Source organism: Stenella coeruleoalba (genome assembly GCF_951394435.1).
Source record: "Stenella coeruleoalba genome assembly, chromosome: 2".
In the NCBI taxonomy this organism is placed as follows: Eukaryota; Metazoa; Chordata; class Mammalia; order Artiodactyla; family Delphinidae; genus Stenella; species Stenella coeruleoalba.
The window spans coordinates 109,705,882-109,725,835 of record NC_137147.1 but is presented as its reverse complement, the minus strand read 5'-3'; the positions used below and the strand labels follow the sequence as shown (position 1 = coordinate 109,725,835).

The following is a 19,954-nucleotide window of genomic DNA, read 5'->3' as shown; positions in this document are numbered from 1 at the left end:
CAGTGAAATAAAAGAAGCAGCACTCACCTGTCAGGATGGTGTTTGGGAAATTCCCGCAGTTGGAATACAGGTTTGGTCTCAAATGAAAGGAGTCCTGTGGTTCTCGGGGACACTGTTGCACCAGGGGCACCTGGAAGCAACAAAGGTCACGTTGTAAGGGACGGTCTCTGTTTCCAAGGACAGAACAGTGCAGTGTGCTCCCGGAGCAAAACCAGACGTGAACGCTCTCTTACAGTCCCTTCTCTCTAGGATCCCAGAGTGCCTGGCCGCTGTGACAGCCTACACAGAACATTCTGCTCAGGCAGGGGGATGCTGCGGTAGAGGAGGGGCCCCTGAGGGCCACACATGTCCCTGTTTGCACACTGCCTGGCCCTCTATCCCATCCCAGGAGACACCACTGGCCATGGTTTCTGCGGGCCCTCTGGTCTCAGCCACCTCCCCTGCTCAGCACACAAAGGCCTCTGGAAACTACCACCTGTGGAGCCCTTCAAAGGCCCTGTCTGTAACCAAGGAAGTGATGGGCTCTTTTCCTCTCTGGTTTCTAGAAAAATGAGAAAGCAGAACCTTCTCCTTCTCTCACTCAGAGGGAGGAACCACAGGCAAGCCCCTCTTTGTGAGAAAGCCTCTATGAGGATGGGTTAGAACTGGCGCCTACTTTATTTGTTTTATTTTTATTTTTTTGTTAATGAAAATTTATTAACTATATAACCTTTGAGTACCAGAGAAACTTCAATATGTACAGATCACCATGAAGTTCCCAGTTTCTGGGGCCTACTTTAGGTGCCGTTCCTGAAATTAATTTTTAAACCATTTAAAAAAATCTTTCAAAAGTAGGAGTTTCCATCATTTTTTCAGAAACACATTGACTCACCTAGACTCAAATGGCTTCTTTAGAAATTGGGGAGGCAGGGACTATTGGTTCTTACCACGAGGCTTCCCCATGGCCTATTCAGGAAACATCTGTCTTTACTTATTTTACTGTTATTATTATTAAGTTCTGGAAAGTGCTCTTCCTTCTCTCCATAATATATCCTGGAGCCCAAACCATAATTATTGAATATTATAAAATCTAGGGATATTAAAAAATGGTCTGTGTTAGGGAGAAACTAAAAAGCAAAAGAAAAAGCCTGAATGAAAGTACCTTCAGGATTGACCCCTGCCCCAGCCAGGACGAGCTCCCAGGAGGCCACACACTGTGCAGGGCACAGCAACTCAGGCCGAGGCAAAGCCCCTCCCTGGGTCTGAGTCTCCTCAACATGATAGATAGATCTGTGAATTGCTACGGTTCCTTCCAGCATCAATGACTCTACAATTCTATGGCTAGAGTGTCATCACAAGTCTTCTACCACTTGTTCAAACAGGTCCTCTGCTGAGGCCTGACAATTAACTAAGGCAGCCAGCACCAGCCTCTAGGGCTCGGGGCGGTGCCAGGCTCTCCTAGCCGCTGAGCACACCTGAGGTCAGAGAAGTGCAGTACCAAGTCTGTTTGGTGTGGGTTCCACGCACGGAAGAGGCCTGACTGTGGCAGTTCCTGCTCCGAGGAAGAGGCAGGCCCTGGCGACCACTCACCTGCTGAGGAAAGGCTGGGCCTGGCCTCATGGACGGCTGGTCAAAGCTCACATCTGGGAAGAAGTTGGTCAAAGATGAGCCCTTCAGGAAAGAAGGAGGGGACCATTTAGCTTGGAACTTGGGGCGACCTAAGCGTTCCCTCCTCCTGGTGTTCCCGGTGGGACTCACCTGGGCCGCGAGGAGCTGGAAGTCTGACTGGGGCAGCGATGGGGCTGCCTGGGGCTGCTGAGCAGTGGGCTCCTGGGCGTGGGGCTGCTGCAGCAGAGGCTGGGGGAGGTCCTGGGGCGTGGGGTAAGGAGGCGGGGGTGACACTTGGGCTTGAGCTTCTGTGGGCAGGAAGGAGAGCGGGCTTCGATCTGAGGACACCATCTGAAAAACAAAGCCACCAACTACTTAGCTTCTGAGTTTCTAGCAGTAAGTCCTTTATGATTAGGAAATGTCAAAGTGAGGAAAAACCCTGAGATTTTCCTCACCCTGATAGTCTATACTATGCTCTGAGAAGCCCAGTTCTGTATCCTTCAAAGTATATCTCAAATCTCACTTCCCCACAAAACATTTTCCATTCAACGACAATTTCTATTGTCTTAAAAAACAAACAAAACAAAACCCAGCCAAGTTAACCAGTTTCATCTCAGTTTTCTCAGTGAAAATCATGTTTGTTTTTTCACAGCCAAAAGTTCTGGTTAAAAATGGAAGACTGAAAAAAGCATTTAGCTCTGCTGTCTCCCAAAACTCTCCTAAAACCCCTAAAACAACATTAAACAACCATAAACATTAATAAACAACACTAAAACATAAACAACATGAAAGGATAAGTAACAACACGAGGACAAAGATAATGAGAAAGAAGAAAATGGCAACAAAATTTGGAAAATGAAAAGCAGATGGACAAGTAGTAGCAGGCTGAGCAGAGCTGAGAAAGCCAAATGCTAAGCTGGCAGTGGGGAAAATCAAGAGACACTCTGGTTTACATCACAGAATCCCTAAAGGGGTCTGGAACCGGGGCAGCAGGCAGCAGCGGGTGAAGATGGAGCTAAACCTGGAGGAGCTCGTGGGCAGCAGTTAGGTTCCAGGACCCTTGCACGGCGGGAGACTGAGGGCTGTGCTCTGGAGAGAGTACAGCTCAGGGTCTCTGGCTGGGGTGCACCAGACCCTAGAAGGCGAGGCACTCCTGAAAACACAGGGCTTATGAGAAAGCCCACTATCGCATCTTGAGTCCTCCACCTCTCTTTCCCAACTCAGATCTCAGAGTGCTGGGATCCAGGCACATGCCAGGAGCAAGATCGGGATAGCATCCTTTGGGGATCTGACCAGGCTGGGAGAAAATCCAACTTATGACACCAGAGGTTCCCTAAGGAAATGGCTGAGCTAGATCACTCTACCATGAAGACCATACTCAACAAGCCCACCCACCTACACAGAGCTTCCAATCAGTTTTTGTGTGTGTCTGTCCTGTTCATAAACACGAGCAGGGTGCCAAGGATCACCAGACCATGAGGAAAGCATGTGAATGAAAGTCAGAGACCCAAGCAGACAAACTGAGAAAAGAAACTTGGAGAAGTCTATGTAGGAAGAAGGAGTCATGAAAAACAACATTATCATTATAATATTTAGAGCTATTAAAAAATCCTTATCTGTTAGAAATACATATTAAACTATTTGTAATATGTACCTCCATATACATTTTTTTAAAGTAGGGATATGGAGGACTTCCCTGGTGGTCCAGTGGTTAAGACTCCACACTTCCAATGCAAGGGGCGTGGGCTCGATCCCTGGTTGGGGAACTTAGACTCCACGTGCCGTGCGGCACAGCCAAAACATATATACATATAAAAAAAAGTAGGGATACGGATAAAACAAGATTATAAAAATGCTGATGACTGTTGAGGCTAGATGATGGGTATAGAGGATTCATTATATTATGTTCTCTACTTCTATGCAATTTGGAAAATTCGTATTACAAAAAATAAAAATAAAAGAAACCGGAATAAAAATTACCACTAAAAACCTCAAAGAGATCAAAGATGATATGGCGTCCATGGAATAAGTATGACGCTATAAAAAAGGAACATTCAGAGAAGAAGAACAAAAAAATTCTTGGCAATTTAAAAGTATGAGAGCAGACATGAAAACCTCAACATAAGCATGGAAAATAATGGTGAGAAACTCTTTCAGAAAGAAGAGAAAAAAGACAGAGAGAGAAAAGAGGAGAGAAAAATAAGACGTTAGAGGAAAAGTACAGGACATCCAACATTCATACATTCAAGAGAAAACAGAGAAAACTGAAGAGAAGAAATCGTTGAAGAAATAATTAAGGAAAATTTCCCAGAAATGAAGGCAATGAGTTTCCAGATTGAAGAAACTCACCAAAGAGCCAGACTCATATCAAGCCACATTATCTTCAAGTTTCAGAACACTAGGGACAAAAAGAAGATCCCACAAGCCTCTCGAGGGGAAAAAAAAGGAGATTTAATTCAAAGTATTAAGAATCAGAATGGAAAAAAAAAAAGAAAAGAATCAGAATGTCATTGGAATTCTCAATAGCAGCTCTAGAAACTAAAAGGCAATGGATTAATACCTTCAAAATTTCAAGAGAAAATTATTTAAAATTTGAATTCTATGCTTAGCCAATTATTAGTTAAATGGTGGGCAGAATGAAGACATGGTGAAGTCACACCAGGTCACATGTACTCTTTCTTGTAAAGCTACTAGAGGATTCATATTTAACTGTATTGAGAGGAGATCTACCCAACCCTGAGAGTTTGGGATTGAATAAGTAATACATACAGAGAAAAAAGTAAGACATTTATTAACTCCCAGGAGAAAAAGATGTTCATTTTGTTATTTCACAGTAAACTATGGTTCAACTCTGATTGCATTATTATAACCATGAAAACACTAAACACTGAGTATTGCTCTAAACAAAACTATAATAAACCACATTGTGAAGATGAGGAGGCTGAGTAGGAAATACGTGTGGGGAGTGGGGAGTGAGGGGATTGGGGGAGTTGAAAGAGAACTAACCCCTAATCTTCCATGGTAGGATGTCATTAGATAGTACCTAACACTAAAAATCTAGAACAAAATAAGCATGAAATAATGCTGATATACCAAAGAGAGTAGCTAAAATGGTCAAAAGTAGCCATCTCCAGGCAGTGAGAAATATGGCTAGTCGGGGAGGGAGGGGAAGACAACTGTAATTTCACAACAAGCCCTTTAGAAGTATTTGACTTTTTAAATTATGTGCACGAATAACACTGATTTTAAAAAAAATATTTTAAAATATTAAGCAAACAAAAATATCTTTAAAAGGATGCTTTTTATCTCTCCTTAAAATGTAACTAGAAAGAAGGAGTAATATTTTTATATCCTATAAAATAATCGTGCAAAATAGAACTAAAGGCAATCCAATAACATGAAAATAAGCACTAAAAAAACAATTATGAAATACCCTCTTACCCTCTCCCGAAAGGGATTACTCATATAATAAAAATCCCGTAGCTACTAATTGGTAAAGAGTGACTAATAACTGGACCTGCTAACTCCTTCTGCTGTGCTCTGTCAACTCTTTCTTGCTAAATCATTACTCATTTATAGTGAAGTGGTAAGTGATGTTATAATGTATCTAGAGAGTGACCAACAGGTTAAAAACATATTCATTCATGATGGTAGTAAGAGCCACCCTAAGAACTTAGAATAGAAACAAAGTCAACAAGTCAAAATATGACCTTCCCACCCTAAATTTCTGTAACAGGCTTGTGACTTCAAAATGTGCCTCTTTCTAAACAGATTTATTTGGGTCCTTTTACAGAGATATGATCCTATTGTACCTAGCATTTCATCAACAATAGAAGTATTGTTGATGAAATCTGTTGCTGTAATTAGGGAAGAGGTCTAATCCAATATCAAAGCTTCAGGAAGGTATTTAAATGTCTTCCGTGGCTTTCCTCTGTGGCTCAAAGTGCTCATAGAGTCAATTATTGATTTTCCATACCAAATTTAAAATCCCAACCTGGCTTCCCTTAGCTATTTCAGACATGCCTGGATTGCGCCCTCTACACCCGACCCTTCCCTCCAGCTCCAACTTCACCAGAGTACTGCAAACTGTTCAGCGTTTGCTTAAGAGCAATCAACACAACAAATCTGCTGTTGGAAAATCATTAGTGCGTTCTGAATCATTTGATTTCGCACAGAAGTGAGAACTGACCGCATTTCAGACCTCAACAGACAGCGCTCGGTGTGAGGACCTAATCCAATTCCTAACTGCTTCAGTCTGTTTCACTGTTCGTTTGCTTTTACCTGCGAGGCAGGATACGGCTTCAGTGGGCTGGTTGAAGAGAGCTGTCGGCTGAAACTTTGATGCGCTTCGGGGCCAGGAGAAAGCGTGAGAGGGCTGACGGGAGGCTGCCTACGCCGAGAGGGGCCACTCAGGTTTGTGGTGGAAAGAGACGGGTTGCTAAGGGAGAAGAGACGGAGCGAAGAGTGAAGCGCAGAGGCGTTGGGAGCAGATGCCTGTGGGCGGCTGTTTAGGGAAGAGGAAAGCGCTGTCTTATTGAGCGTGGCCTGGATGGAGGGGTTGCTTCGAGAACTCTGCAGACCTAGAAGACAACACATTCACAAGTTACTTGTCATAATTTCAGACCAAATCTCCTGTTTTCCAAAGATTAGAGAAAACTCGACTTCCTACTATTTGTATTTGATGATGATTCTGTATGAGAAGGAGCTCTGGGCAACTCTCCTACTGAAAATGGTACCAACGGCAAAGAAAAGGTACACTCAGACTGAGAGGGACGATGCCATCAAGATGAGAATGGCTTTTTCTCAGGAAGGAGACTGTGTAAATCACACTGGGAGAGCAGGACTAGGTAAGCGGGGTGGGGGCAGCAGAGGTGAATGTTCAGTGTACTCTGTTCCCACCCAAGGAATAGACCCCAGGGCTGGACAACCAGTTCCGCGCAGGGCCCCTGGAAGCCTCTGTCCAGTGTACCACCTGGCCAGGTACCACCTATGGTTAAGCCACCAGGGGACACAGACAAGGTCCTTATGGAGTGGGGAATACTTACCAGAAGAGCTTCTTATGCCCAGGTGAGTCATGGCAGCGGGAAGGTTGCCCACACTGTTCCCCACACTCATACTACCAAAGAGGTGGTCACTGGTGTCCAGGGAGGCAGGCAGGGGCACTGAGTAGTGGAGGTTGGTTAGATCTGGCAACGACCCCCCAGTGTTCAGGGTTCCCAGAAAGGGTGAGAGGCCCATGTTTTGACCACTGTGTGGAAAAGCGCTGAAAAAAGAAAGATAAGTATTACTTTCTAAAATGCATTCCGCTGCTCTGGGGAATAGGACATGTATGATACTTTTCCTTGTTCAATAAAAACAGTTGGAGCCAAAGATCTAAGTCCTTGTGTAGACTCTGCCTCTTCCTTGTCCCGAAAACTTGCATCCTTGGCTTAACCTCTCTGAAGTGCGATTTGCTTACCTGGTATGTTGGACTAAGGATGCCCACGTTACAGGAATATTTTCCGAGATAAGAGTAGATTATTGATGCAAAAGTACTCTGAAAATTATAAAGCACTATATAAAATGTGAGGCACTTCTTTCTATTTATTCCGTTCCTTTTGCTACATTGCTAAATTATCTTTCCTACCAAAAAAAGTATCTCTGTATCAACCAGATGCCTTCCAAGATATATTTTTTCAATTACAGTTTTCATAAACTTTAAAGTGAGAAAGAGATGTGACCATTCCTTTGTCAGAATCTGTTGGGTGGTCACTCTGTGCCCAGGCACTGGGCTAACTGCTGGAGGTGGGATGATGAATGAGCAGGGTGTGTGCAGGCCTGGAGCAAGAGTACAAACGGAGGCCTAGTACACCGTCTAGTTTAAATTTTTTAAAGTTATAAATCAAATCAATAAATCTTTAAATGAATTATGTTCTATGTTTCTGTCTTGACAAATTGTACCTTTGTAATAGCCTGGAAGGCCAGATTCAAGTTCAGAATTCTCCGACTCCTTGGAGCTCCACACTAGAACGTGCAGAGAGGCAGCCCCGACCCTCAGTCCATGCCACCATCTCTCCCCCCAGCCCTGTTCTGCACCGCAGGGCACGCTTATGGATATCCCAGCCTAGGGGCCAGCTCTGGCCAAGCTCCGCATCCCCTGTGGCTCCTTGGACTCCTTACTCCACGGGAGCAGAGACCTCTGAAGTGTGGGCCCAGGGAGGGGCTGCGTGGCCCAGGCTGAGGGGGCACTGCCCTTAGAGCTCACGGGCAGGCCAGAGACAGACCGGTAAGGCAAGCGATTGCAGTACGGCAGGAAGCTCGCTGGGCCAGGTCCGATACAAGTGACGCTGGGAACGCAGAAGCAGGAGTTGGGGTTGTGAGGATGGGTGGGGAAGGGAAGCCTTGACCAAGCACATGACCCTGTGCACATGGAACTGCAAGCAGCGCAGCACGGCCAAGGTGTCGGGGCAGAGTGGGGAACAGGGGACAGGAGATGAGGTGGGGGAGGCAGGTAAGGGAGAAATCAAGGGCATGATGACATGATGCTCTGAAGAGTCTGGGTCAGGGAAGGCAGGAGACAGGGAGCCCAGGATTAAGCTGGAGCATCAGAATCACATTTTAGAAACGCCACTGTGGTTGCAGCGTGGAGGATGGCTTAAGGGGGCAGAAAGAGAGGGGCGGGGAACCAGTCAGAAGCGCCTGTGTGGTTCAGGTATGATCTAGGAAGAGAACAAAGAGGCTAAAGAGGAGGAGAATGGTTGGAGGAAGTGCCGTTAGCCAGGAATGGGGCGGCAGGGAGAGATTATGAATTCGACTGAGGACACCGGACTCAATACAGCACACACCAGCAGAGCGCCTCCCGGGTGCCAGCCACTGGCATTAGGGCCTCAAGAGACTCGGACAGAGCAGAGAGAAAGAGCCATAAAGAAAACAACTTGCAACATAATACCATTCAGTAGTGCAGTAAGTCCCCTACGTACGAACGAGTTCCATCCTGAGAGCACGTTCATAAGTCCAATTTGTTTGTAAGTCCAACAAAGTTAGCCTAGATACCCAACTACCACGACTGGCTATATACCACTGCTTTTACGCTTGCTTCCGGACATGCTGGGCTTGAAGTAAAGACACTGTAGGACTGTACTCTAAACAGTACTGTAAAGAGCACAAAAGCACAACCACTTGTAGAGGATGCACACACGTGACCATGTACACCAGATACGTGAACTAACTTACGTGACTGGACATGTGAACGCACGTTCACATCTTTGAGAGTTTGCAACTTGAAGGTTCGTGTGTAGGGGACTTACTGTACAGTGACAGAACCTGATGGTATAAGGTATGGAGGGAATGACCAGCAGGCTGGAGGGGGCTTCCTGGAGGACGTCTGAACTGAGTTGGAAGGCTCGAGAATTCAGACACTCTAAACAGGGAAATCATTTCAGGTAGAGTTCCCAGCACAGGCAAAGCAGAGAGGCACGTGACTATATTGTGTGCCCTAGGAACTTAGCTGCTGCAGGAAGGTCAAGTTTAGGAGGGGTGGATATGATGGGAGATGGGCCTGGAGGAGGAGGCAGAAAGCACATGAGGCTTACACTAATGCGTTGATGACAAGAAGCCAGTGGAAGGTTGAGAGCAGGGAAAAGACATCATCATTCTTAGGACAGACTTGGGGGAGGGAGGACAGGGTGTGAGAAGCAGAGCCTGGAGGCAGAGAGGTGAGTTATGCTGCTGCTGAAAATCAGACTAGACATAATGAGGGCATGGAGGTGGAGAGACAGGGAGGGCTTCTGGAGATATTTAAGCAAGTACTCAAGAATGACTCCCGATTTTCTGCCATGGGGACTGGTGGAACCACCCCTACTAGGACAGGGAACACGGAGGCACACCAGTAGACTGGGGATAAGGGTAGGTGGTGGGGTCAGACAACGAATTCTGCTTTAGACACTGAGTTTCTGTAATACGGGAGGACCTGTCATGGGATGTCTCCTGAGGACAGCTCCATCGGAACAGTGGGGGTGGAAGCCCGGCCACAGTGGGTTGAGGAATAGACAAGCAGTGAGGGGGCCTCAAGAGTAAATACTCTTTCAGAAAGTGTGGCTGAGAATTCTGGAAATGAGAAGGAAGTAACTAAAAGGGAATGCAGGGTCACGGAAGGACTTTTTAGTGCAGAATCCTTAAGTATATTTAAACGCAGAGAGAAAACCTTGTAGAGAGGGAAAGGCTGAAAACATAGAAGAGGGAAGGATAAGCAGGAGAGAGAGGACTCAGGAAGGGTCAGGGACATGGGTGAGGCTAACAGTCTTGAACAGAGGGACACCTGTGTCCCTAAGACTAGAAACAAAAATGGATGGCGAGGGGGCAAGTAGGGGCGGGAGGGAAGCTGAGCATTCATTCCTGATGGTCTCTCTTTTCTTAGTAAAAGTAGGACTGGGATAACTGTGGAGGCTTGAAAAGAAATGGGGAAGCAGGAAAGGTGTCCGATTTGATGGATGAGGAAGAAGGATGATTTTGGTTGTAGAAAAACTGAATGTGATACTGTCTCTCGGATGGCTGGTTGCAGTGTTAAGGCCAAGGACTAGGAAATAAACTTGAGAACCCAGAGCTGCTTGCTATGAGGGCAGATGGGCTCTCTGACTGAGAGAAGAGAGCTCCATGGGTGCTTAGGTCGGAATGAAGGCAGAAGGAGGCGGGGGGGGGGGGGGGGGGGGGGGCGGGGCGGGGGCGGGGAAGGCTGAACAGCGTCTAGCAGCACAGAGCAAGGATGGAGAAGGTAACTGTGACAAACACGGCCCAGGTCGTCAGTGACATTCAGAGCAATTTCTCTCCAATTGAGAGGAATACAATTTGTAACTTTCCAAATATAGTTGCGACCTGCTGGAGTCATCTCTTGGATCTGATATAAGGCAGATTATGTTCTCCCTCGTTCAAAACCCTCTGATGATTCTGACCTTACTCTGAGTCAGGTTACACCAGCCTCCATACTCTGCAGGCATGCTCCCGCCTCAGGGTCTTTGCACTCAGGGTCTTGCTGTCCCCTCTGCCCTCCCCTCCTCTTCATCCAGGTTCTGGTGACATATCATCTTATCCCAGACACCCTTCATTGCCTCTCTCCTTACTGTGCTTTTTCTTCACTGCATTTACCAACGCATGACATATATTTATTTGCTTAATTGTTTTTGCCTATTTCGCTCCACTAGAGCATTAGCTTCTTGAAAGCAGAGACTTGATCTGTTTTGTTCACTGCTCTACCCCAGTGCCTAGAATTAGGGGGTCAATCAATACCTGAATGAATGGGAATCACTGAATAGAATTCTATCTCTAACATAAGAACAAGAAAGCAACTTTCCTTATCTAAGAAACAGCTCCTTCAAGATTCTCGGGGGTGGGGACAAGGGGTTTAAAGTACCGTAGCCCCCTTCTGAAATGTAGGCCTTCGGGGCCTCCATCACTCCTTTGTCTGAGGATTGAGCCAAAATGAGCCCTTGAGAAGAATCTCAGCCCTATCTGTGGGGACATCCTACACCTCTAGGGGTGCTGGTCTTCTCTCCAGTCACGTGTCCTGGCTGGCTTTTTGAATTTCCGATCATCGCGGCTCAGCGGGCTGTTAATTACATGCGTTTATATTTAACTAGCCAAAAAGAATGCCTGCACTCCAGCTACTGAGTATGGAATGCCCTGAACTCACTGCAGTTAGATACCCAGAAAAGGCTTTACTGGGGAGAATGATAAATAGGATGGCCTGATGTAGATTTAGTTCCTCTGCAGACCCTCTGAAATGCGTGCTTGTACTCAGCTAGATCAGGCAAGGGTCCTGATTTCAAGCCACATGATCTTGGCCCCGGAAAGAGCTGCCGCTTCTGAGCGGGTTTTGGTTCCAAGCCCGCGGGGCAGCCCTGAGGGATGCTGTGGTCAACAGCCCCAGGTGGCTCCCCTGGTGCTCTCCGGACACCGCCTGTGCGTCCCAAGGGCTCGGTCCTCTCTGTGAAGACCCGCGCGAGAATCGCCCGGCGTCTGTGTCACTCAAGTGATGGCACTGATGGGCTCTGTCTTTGCGTCTTCACAGTGTCTGTCAACATGTGGGCTTCCTTAACTGTCGTCTCCGTGTTCTTCCTTGGTCCCAATTTCCTCAAGAACATCTTAATCTTTTAGTAGTACTACACATATTTTTGAAAGCTGTCTCAACTCTTTCAGGGAGTAAAGTTGTATACTCCTAAATACGTTAATTAATTGTTCCATAGAAATTTTTTATATTGCAAATTTTCCTATTTATGCATCTTCCATTAATTTAAAAAAATTGTGGTAAAACATACGTACATAAAATTTATCCCTTTTAAGTGTATGGTTCTGTGGCATTCAGTACATTTGTACAAACTCCCTTAGTGAACTTCTGTGCCAGCAAGTTGCCAGGGGCCCACAGCTGCCAAAGGTGCAAGGCTGGTGGGCCCCTCTCAATGCGGGCACGCTTCTGCTTCTACCCGTGGAGTTGTGTGTTTACTGAGAGTCAGCTGTGTTATTCTCTAATGTATTTATGGCGGTTTTATTTGTTATTGCAATTATGTAATATAATTACTTTAAATGATATATGAGTACCAAAAGGGAGCTGTTGTTTTGTGAAAATTCAGTTGACTTTCAACTTATGTATAACAAGTGAAATTTCTCAAGAGTTCTCTGATGAAGCAGTAAGACTTCCCTTTTGGGAAAACCTTCAGGATGCCCTCCGAGCCAAGAACTCAAAGAACATTACTTACCTGCCACCTCTGACATCACAGGATCGAGGGCGCCCTGACAGGGACTGGATCTGGGGAGAGACACAGAAAGCTGGGCTTACTCACTGTCAAGCCAAATTCAGGTTTTTAAAAAGCGTCTTTGCAGGTATCTTGGGACTCTAGTCAGTGCAAATGAGAGTCAGCACATATAAACAGCATCCCCACAAGGCAGCCATTTAAGCTTTTTTTTTTTTTGCGGTACGCGGGCCTCTCACTGTTGTGGCCTCTCCCGTTGCGGAGCACAGGATCCGGACGCGCAGGCTCAGCGGCCATGGCTCACGGGCCCAGCCGCTCCACGGCATGTGGGATCTTCCCAGACCGGGGCACGAACCCGCGTCCCCTGGATCGGCAGGCAGACCCTCAACCACTGCGCCACCAGGGAAGCCCGCCATTTAAGCTTTGACTAGACTTTTCCAGGCATAACGGAGGCATAATATTAACAAATTTTCTTAATTTGATGCTTTCTTAATTTATCTTCTAGATGAATATTATTTTCTTATAAAAGGCCAATGTTTTTCATACAGAGCTTTTAAATAAACATTCATTTTCCAGTTGGCCTGAGAGGAAAAGAAGAAAAGAGAAAAATAAAACAGGATGAAGAAAGAGGAAATTAATGTCAGAAGAAAAAAAATATTTCAACTAGAATCTAAATTCCAGGATGGGGGCGATTTTCATTTTGTTTATTGCTGTATCCCTGCACCCAGGATGCCTAGCAACAGGTGCTATACATATATATATATATATATAAAATGAATGAACCTATTGACTCAACTCTTCACCCAGAAATGATTTATGGAGAACTGCAAATCCATAAGAACTAAGAGAGATGAGGGAATTCCCTGGTGGTCCAGTGGTCAGGACTCGGCGCTATCACTACCATGGTCCTGGGTTCAACCCCTGGTCAGGGAATTAAGATCCTGCAAGCCGTGTGGTGTGGCAAAAAAAGAACTAAAAGAGGAGATGAACACCTCTTCCCAGAGAGAGCACATCTTCCCTGGTACTTGGGGAAGAGCGGATGCCACTGCCCCCTTTGTGGGGAAGATACAGTTGTCCTCCGATAAAAGCCTCCAAAACCGCCTGGGCCTCCATAGCCAAAGGCTGCTTCTCCTATGTTTAAGCATGTGAATTTTAAATCTCTTTTATTCCCCAAAAGACTAAACATCAAAACATCTTGCTTTTACAAAAGACCATTCAAGCCCACCCTAATGCTAATGATGACTTTGGTAGACTTGGCAGAAGAAATTGGAACTGACTAAAGGAAGCCTGAACAGGTGGCGATGGTCAAGCATGAGACAATACAAACAACTGCAACAGCACATCTCAGGGCCAGGGCAGACACACTGTTTTCTTTCAAAGGCAACAGCTTCTCTATGGGAAGAAAGGCCAACTCAGGTACTGCTGGGACCTCCCTCTCTTCCACAGCAGGTGAGTTTACAGAGAGAGCCATGGTGGAGACAGGGACAAGTACTCGAAGGCTCTTAGAAACCATTTAACAGAGCACTTCCTTTCTGACTTCTGGAGGACTCGGGTCAAATGGCCTTGATTAAAGAAAGTAGTATCTGGTAAACCAGCAATTCTGGACAGAAGCTGGTGACTGGAAGGCAGTGTTGGCTACAAAACAGAAAAATCTGCCTGTGACTTGTAACCAGGTTTCAGTGCTTCTTGTAATACAAATGAGATGTGAAGGACCAACAGGTTTTTCTGAATGAGGAAATTCAGAAAATTAGGAAGGCAAGAGATCGCTGTACTAGTTCATCAACAATGATAATTTTTATTTGAACCATCATTCCCTAGTACATTCTTCCTATCTCTGTCCCCAGACATCCGCTCCGCCTTTTTTCCCAACTCCTCTTGTTTTCTCCTCAGCAGAATTTGACGATGACCTCTGAAGTACAAATATTCAGTGACAACAAACATAGCTGTCCACCCACCTCCTTGGTCTCCCACAGCTGTTTTGGCAGTGGCTTGGGAATGTTTAGCAGATTCTCTTCCTTCAGTGGGCTGGGGAAAGACACAACTAAAAGGGAGAAGAAGCACATTCACTGTGTTAGAAGGAAGCCATCCCACCTTTGGCCGAACCAATTATCTTCGTAAAAATGATTGATTTAACACATATTTATTGCCTGTCTACTAGGGAAGATGTTTTGAGCGTTACCATGGGTGTGGCATAGGTGAGTAAGACATGGATTCAGCCCTTGAGGACTTTATACTCCAGTCAGGGGAAAGGACAAAATGTGAATACCCATGTCCGGAAGGAGAAGCCGGGGGAGGCCCACAAGAGCGAAGGCTCAGTGCTGCTCAAGGGTAGACCAGGAAGAGCCCACGCTGGCCTCTGGGGCTCGGCACTGAGGCGAGCCCTTTAGAGACACAGGAAATGAACATCCCCAGAGAGGGAGGAATAAGAACAAAGGCCTAGAGAGAGAGGAAGTGGTGGACGACTACTGAGCAGAGCTGCTCTTTTCAACTGGAGTGTAGGGAAAGTAAAGGAGAAGGGTAGGAAGGTCGAGGCCAGATCAGGAAGGGCCCTCAAACTTGGCGAGGAGAGGATGGAAGAAAAGGGATGAGGAGAGACCCACAAAAATCCAGGAGAGAGGAAATGAGGAAGATAACAAAGAGAGAAGAGGAATATTACATGGAAGACATGGTGGCAGTAAAGCTACCTGGTCATAGGCTGGGAGTGGGGGATAAAGAGGAATTGAGAACCCAGAGGACTAAGGCTGGGCAGCTGAAGGGCCCTCTCCTGGCTTTGTATCAAGGCACCAATCCAGGGCTTTCTGCCAGGTAAAACAGGAGTGCTGAGCCATAAAAAAGGGAAAACTTCTTGTTCTCAGAGAGAGACAAGAAGACAAAGGGCCAACCCTCAGGAATTAAGGGATCTGATGTTAGGAAGGGGATTCATTAGAGAGACGGGTGACGCTCAGAACTACGAGTGCTGTTAGGTTCTGGTGACCATGTAAGCTCCAGGGTGACTGTCATGACTGTCCTGTCTTAGCCCCACACAGGATGACAGACCCCAGAGAGAAGCCACTTCAAACAGACTGAAATTTCAGAGTAAATTCTGAGAATGAGGCAATGCTCTTTACAGGTGACCTACTCAGCACCACCACAACAGCAGTCATTTCTGCTCAAATATTCCAGGCTTTATCAATGATCCCAGGTGTGTCATAATTCTGATCGTCAAACCACTCTCTTTGGAAAAGCTTATTTTGTCAACCTTCTTGTTTTCTTCCTTTTCTTGGCTTCCTTGTTAACTTGTCTAACTGTCAACGTAAACTGCTTCAGAAATGTAAGTTCCATGATGGCAGGGCCTTTATTTTATGCACTGGTGGGCAGTGCTTAAAATAGTACCTGGTAAACACTGGCCCTACAGCCCTCTCTCAACAAACTGGAGGACAGGAATAATAGGTTTGAGAGCCTTTATAAAGCCATACAATGACTCAAGAATTAAAAAATGTCTCTGTAATGTACTGCTAGATGATAGGAAAAGTTTCAAGGGCTGAGTGAGGTAGCTTCATGACTCAAGGCTACTTCTTGTAAGGGTTTGGTCACAGGAGTACGGCTGGAGTGTATTCCAGCACCGCAAAGGGGATTGTTTCCTTAGAGTAGTTCATTGTTTTTAGTCTCTTCATATCCAAGATTGGTTGGGAATTCTTCAGAGAAGTCATTGGGGGAATGCAAACAACCTTGAAGCCATTTCTTTATCTCTGTCCTAGTGGATTAGATATTTATTGCTGTTTCAACTTTTCATGGTTTGACTCATGGCCTAAAATGGCTTGCCCAGAAACGAGTATATAAGACGATGAAAGAGAATTGTGCCTCTGGCGCAAGATGCTCCTCATTTATCATATTCCCCACGAGTCCTGACCGCTGCGATACATAAACCTAATTTAGTTGTTCACGTCTAGATTATGAAAACTAAATTCCAGATTATAAAATTTTAGGGAAAAGAAAACAGTGCCTGGTACTGAATGAATAAACAAACTGTGTCAGACCCTCATTTGTCAATGGCTTCGAGAGTCATTTAGTAGATCTCTTTTTTTTAAAAAATTTATTTTATTTATTTATTTTTGGCTGCATTGGGTCTTCGTTGCTGCACGTGGGCTTTCTCTAGCTGCGGCGAGCAGGGGCTACTCTTTGTTGCGATGCGTGGGCTTCTCATTGCAGTGGCCTCTCTCATTGAGCAGCACAGGCTCTAGGCACGCAGGCTTCAGTAGTTGTGGCACGTGGGCTCAGTAGTTGTGGCTCGCGGGCTCTAGAGCGCAGGCTCAGTAGTTGTGGTGCACAGGCTTAGTTGCTCCGCGGCATGTGGGATCTTCCCGGACTAGGGCTTGAACCCATGTCCCCTGCATTGGCAGGCGGATTCCCAACTACTGCGGCACCAGGGAAGCCCTCCAACGTTACTTTAATCAGCTTTATGAAACTCATTATCTTCTGCAAGATTTGCAATTTCATTCTGCAATCAGTTTGCATTTTCCTCACATTATTTATATCTGTCAATTACTGACTCACAAAACTTTCTAAACAGGCAGAGAAAGACAGCTGAGGAAGGAAGGATATTGGAACAACTAATGGCTTAAGTGACCAATTTATTAATATTTTCACGTGATTACAACTTTTGCTTCCCTGCACAACCTTGTGACTGTGGGACTGTGGGACTCAGATGATGAGGAGCCTTGTAATCTAACCACACATTTCCTTTTTCGTGGCCTTGATCATGGCTAGCCTTAATTTTATAGAGCATCTCAGAAAATTAAACCCATCAGCAGTTGTCAGCATTTTGGGAAGTCCTGAAAACATGAGTATTAACTAGTTCAGATGTTGAAAGAAGGTTATGAATACTAAAGTCAGTATCTCACTCAGCACAGGTAGGTGAAATCAATTCATACCTTCCCCATGTACGTCGTTCTCACCATCACAGAAACCTAGTGGGAAAGAAAAAAAAACACTTTTATGTGGTGCTTTCACCTTTATTTATTCATGAATCAGTAAGTCTTTCTGATTCAAAATAGAATTTCGAAAATTCCAAGGCAATTTCGGTACACTGGTGGTCAAATCAGTGTACATTAGCATTTATAATAAAATTAAAATAGATATGGCTAATTTAAGTCTCAAGTTGGTGCCTATCTACTTTTATTTAAAATTATCTCCATCTTAAAATTTTTTACTGCCTCTGTCCTGAAAGAAGAACAATTTACAAAGTCTGAGAACCTCTAACCAAATCACAAAGAAAAGAAGTATATAGATCGAAACTCTCTTCCAAATGCTTTATTGTGGGGGGAAGGGGAGGTAACTAAAAAAGTCTACATCACTGTTTCACACTCACCATGCGTGTCTAGAGAAACAAACTGGAAGTTCCATGCTGTGTACTGTTATTTATATTTCTTACAAACAGTCATTTTAAAAAGAAACTTGGGACTTCCCTGGTGGTCCAGTGGTTAAGAATCCACCTTCCAATGTAGGCGACGCAGGTTTGATCCCTGGTCGGGGAACTAAGGTCCCACATGCCGTGGGGCAGCTAAGCCCGAGCGCCGCAGCTACTGTGCACGGGAGCCAGAACTAGAGACTGTGTGCTGCAAACTACAGGGCCCATGTGCTCTGAAGCCCACGTGCCACAACGAAGATCCCGCATGCCACAACTAAGACACCCCAATGCAGCCAAAAATTAAATAAATAAATATTTTTTTAAAAGAAACTTATCTGGAGTCTCAGTCAATTTAAATCGTATATATGATAGCTATTCACAAAGTTTTAAAAATTTGACTTGTAAGGAATTCTGATCCATAAAATATATTGCAGATGACAAGTAGAGTATATCCTATTGCTCTAAGCTAAAACCACAGAATTGTGCCAAGAATGTAATACGTTAGCATTCTCTGTGGAGCAATCAAATATACCATATGAGTTTTCAGTTAAGATCAGGACAAATTTTTAAGTTTTAAGCCTTTAAATATAACTTACTTCAGGTTTAAATATGTTTCTGAATAAGCTTAACCTGTAAGTTAACCTGATTAGTCTATAAAACTTAAGCCAAATGTCTAATAACCATACACTGAACATAATTAAGTTCCTGCACTGACTGCTAGGTGTGGCCAGACGATACAGTGTAGGTGAGAAGATAGAACACGGAAGCAAATTCTATAACACAGGCAGAAGATATAAAATTTTAGTGGCACTCTGGGGCTGGACAATACTGAGAATCCCCAGAAGCACTAAAATTAAAAATTAAGAACACTCATAAAGACAGCATTTCTCTCAGGCCCACAGAACAGAATCCAAGTTAGTGATTTAAAACTCTGTTTAGTGCACATAAAGACTATTTGGGTAAGCTTGCTAAAATGCAAGTTCGTGGGTCCAAACTGCACAGATTTTGGTTCAGAAGCTGTGAGAATGGGCCCGGGAATCTACATTTTAAACAATCAGCTCAGAGGACTTTACTGCAGATGGTCTCTTAGAGAGACTTGGACTAGGCTGTAGCTTAGTCACGATCTAACACGCCTACTAAAGACAGGCAGTGTGAACAGAAGACTAGGAGACAGGTGCGGAGAGACGGAAGGTGTGGCTCTACGATCAGCACATCAGAAGGAGGGGGAGAAGCTTCTGATTCCTGGTTTGGTTTCCCTGGGACCCTCATATCGGGAACTTAACCACTGAGATCACTTAAAAAGTGACAATTCTATTACAGATAAAAAACGAAGTTTGACACAGCAATCTGGTATAGTATGTTGAAGCATCTCTTTATCATTAAGGCACCAGTCACTCTGGGTTTAATAAATAAGGCCAGTTTTCCATTTAAGTAGTAAGTCTGACCTGTCCCTGGAACAGACTCAACTGATGGCTACCTTGTGGAACTGCCTGAGTGGGGAGCAGACACCCCACATAATATCCTCTCAGACTGGGACAGAAAGAAAGCCTCGTGGAGGAGGTGGCACCTGAGTTAGCCACTGGAGGACAATGACGGGGATGATAATAACAAGAGCCACTGTGACTGCTCTCTTATTACGTGCCAGGCACTTACATGGATGATCTCAGGTCATCCCCACAGCAACCCCATGAGGCAGGGGCTATTATCACCCCCAAGATCACACGCTAGGAAGTCTGAAGCAGAACTCCGGCCTGTGTGCCTTCAGAATGTCCAACTTGCTTCACCTGGAGGAGTTTAGACACTCAGGAATGAGGACGAAGGGGATGCCCCAGTGTAAAGACAGGAGGAGAAGGAAGAGGGGGAGGGTACAGCAGGGGCAGAGAATGGTGTAGTCTCGCTGGAGCTCAGGATGGGAGGAAGGGGAGATGAGGCTGGACTGAAGGTGTCTGTGAGTAATCTGGCTTGATGCAGGGAATAGAAGGTTTTGGTTAGAGAAGTGACATGATTATAGCTAAGCTTTAGAGAGACTGTTCTTGCAGCAGTGTGAGATGGATTGAAAGGAGAAAGCCTAAAGGCAGGGAGACCAAGTGGAAAAACCACTGTAATAGTCCAGGCAAGAAGGAAAGAAGTAGGGTATTTATTGCCAGTGAGGACAGAAAAGAGGCGGCAGACCTGAGATACCCTGCAGGGAGAAGGAACACGGCCAGGCTACTGAATGGGTGCGAGGGGTATGGGAATGAGAGTAATTTAAAGACAACTA

General features: G+C 45.2%; 1 protein-coding gene across 1 annotated transcript in view; it reads right to left on the bottom strand.

Annotated features, from left to right (window-relative positions):
* The window catches only part of CRTC3 (CREB regulated transcription coactivator 3), a 99,977-nt gene that overhangs the window by 3,885 nt on the left and 76,138 nt on the right, over positions 1-19,954 (bottom strand). Inside the window, exons 7-14 of the mRNA XM_079910122.1 lie at positions 17,219-17,254; positions 14,264-14,349; positions 12,315-12,364; positions 6,633-6,850; positions 5,869-6,167; positions 1,738-1,938; positions 1,570-1,650; positions 28-130 (exon numbers count right to left, since the gene is read on the bottom strand). Coding sequence (XP_079766248.1) covers positions 28-130; positions 1,570-1,650; positions 1,738-1,938; positions 5,869-6,167; positions 6,633-6,850; positions 12,315-12,364; positions 14,264-14,349; positions 17,219-17,254 — 1,074 coding nt within the window. The remainder of the gene's footprint in view (positions 1-27; positions 131-1,569; positions 1,651-1,737; positions 1,939-5,868; positions 6,168-6,632; positions 6,851-12,314; positions 12,365-14,263; positions 14,350-17,218; positions 17,255-19,954) is intronic.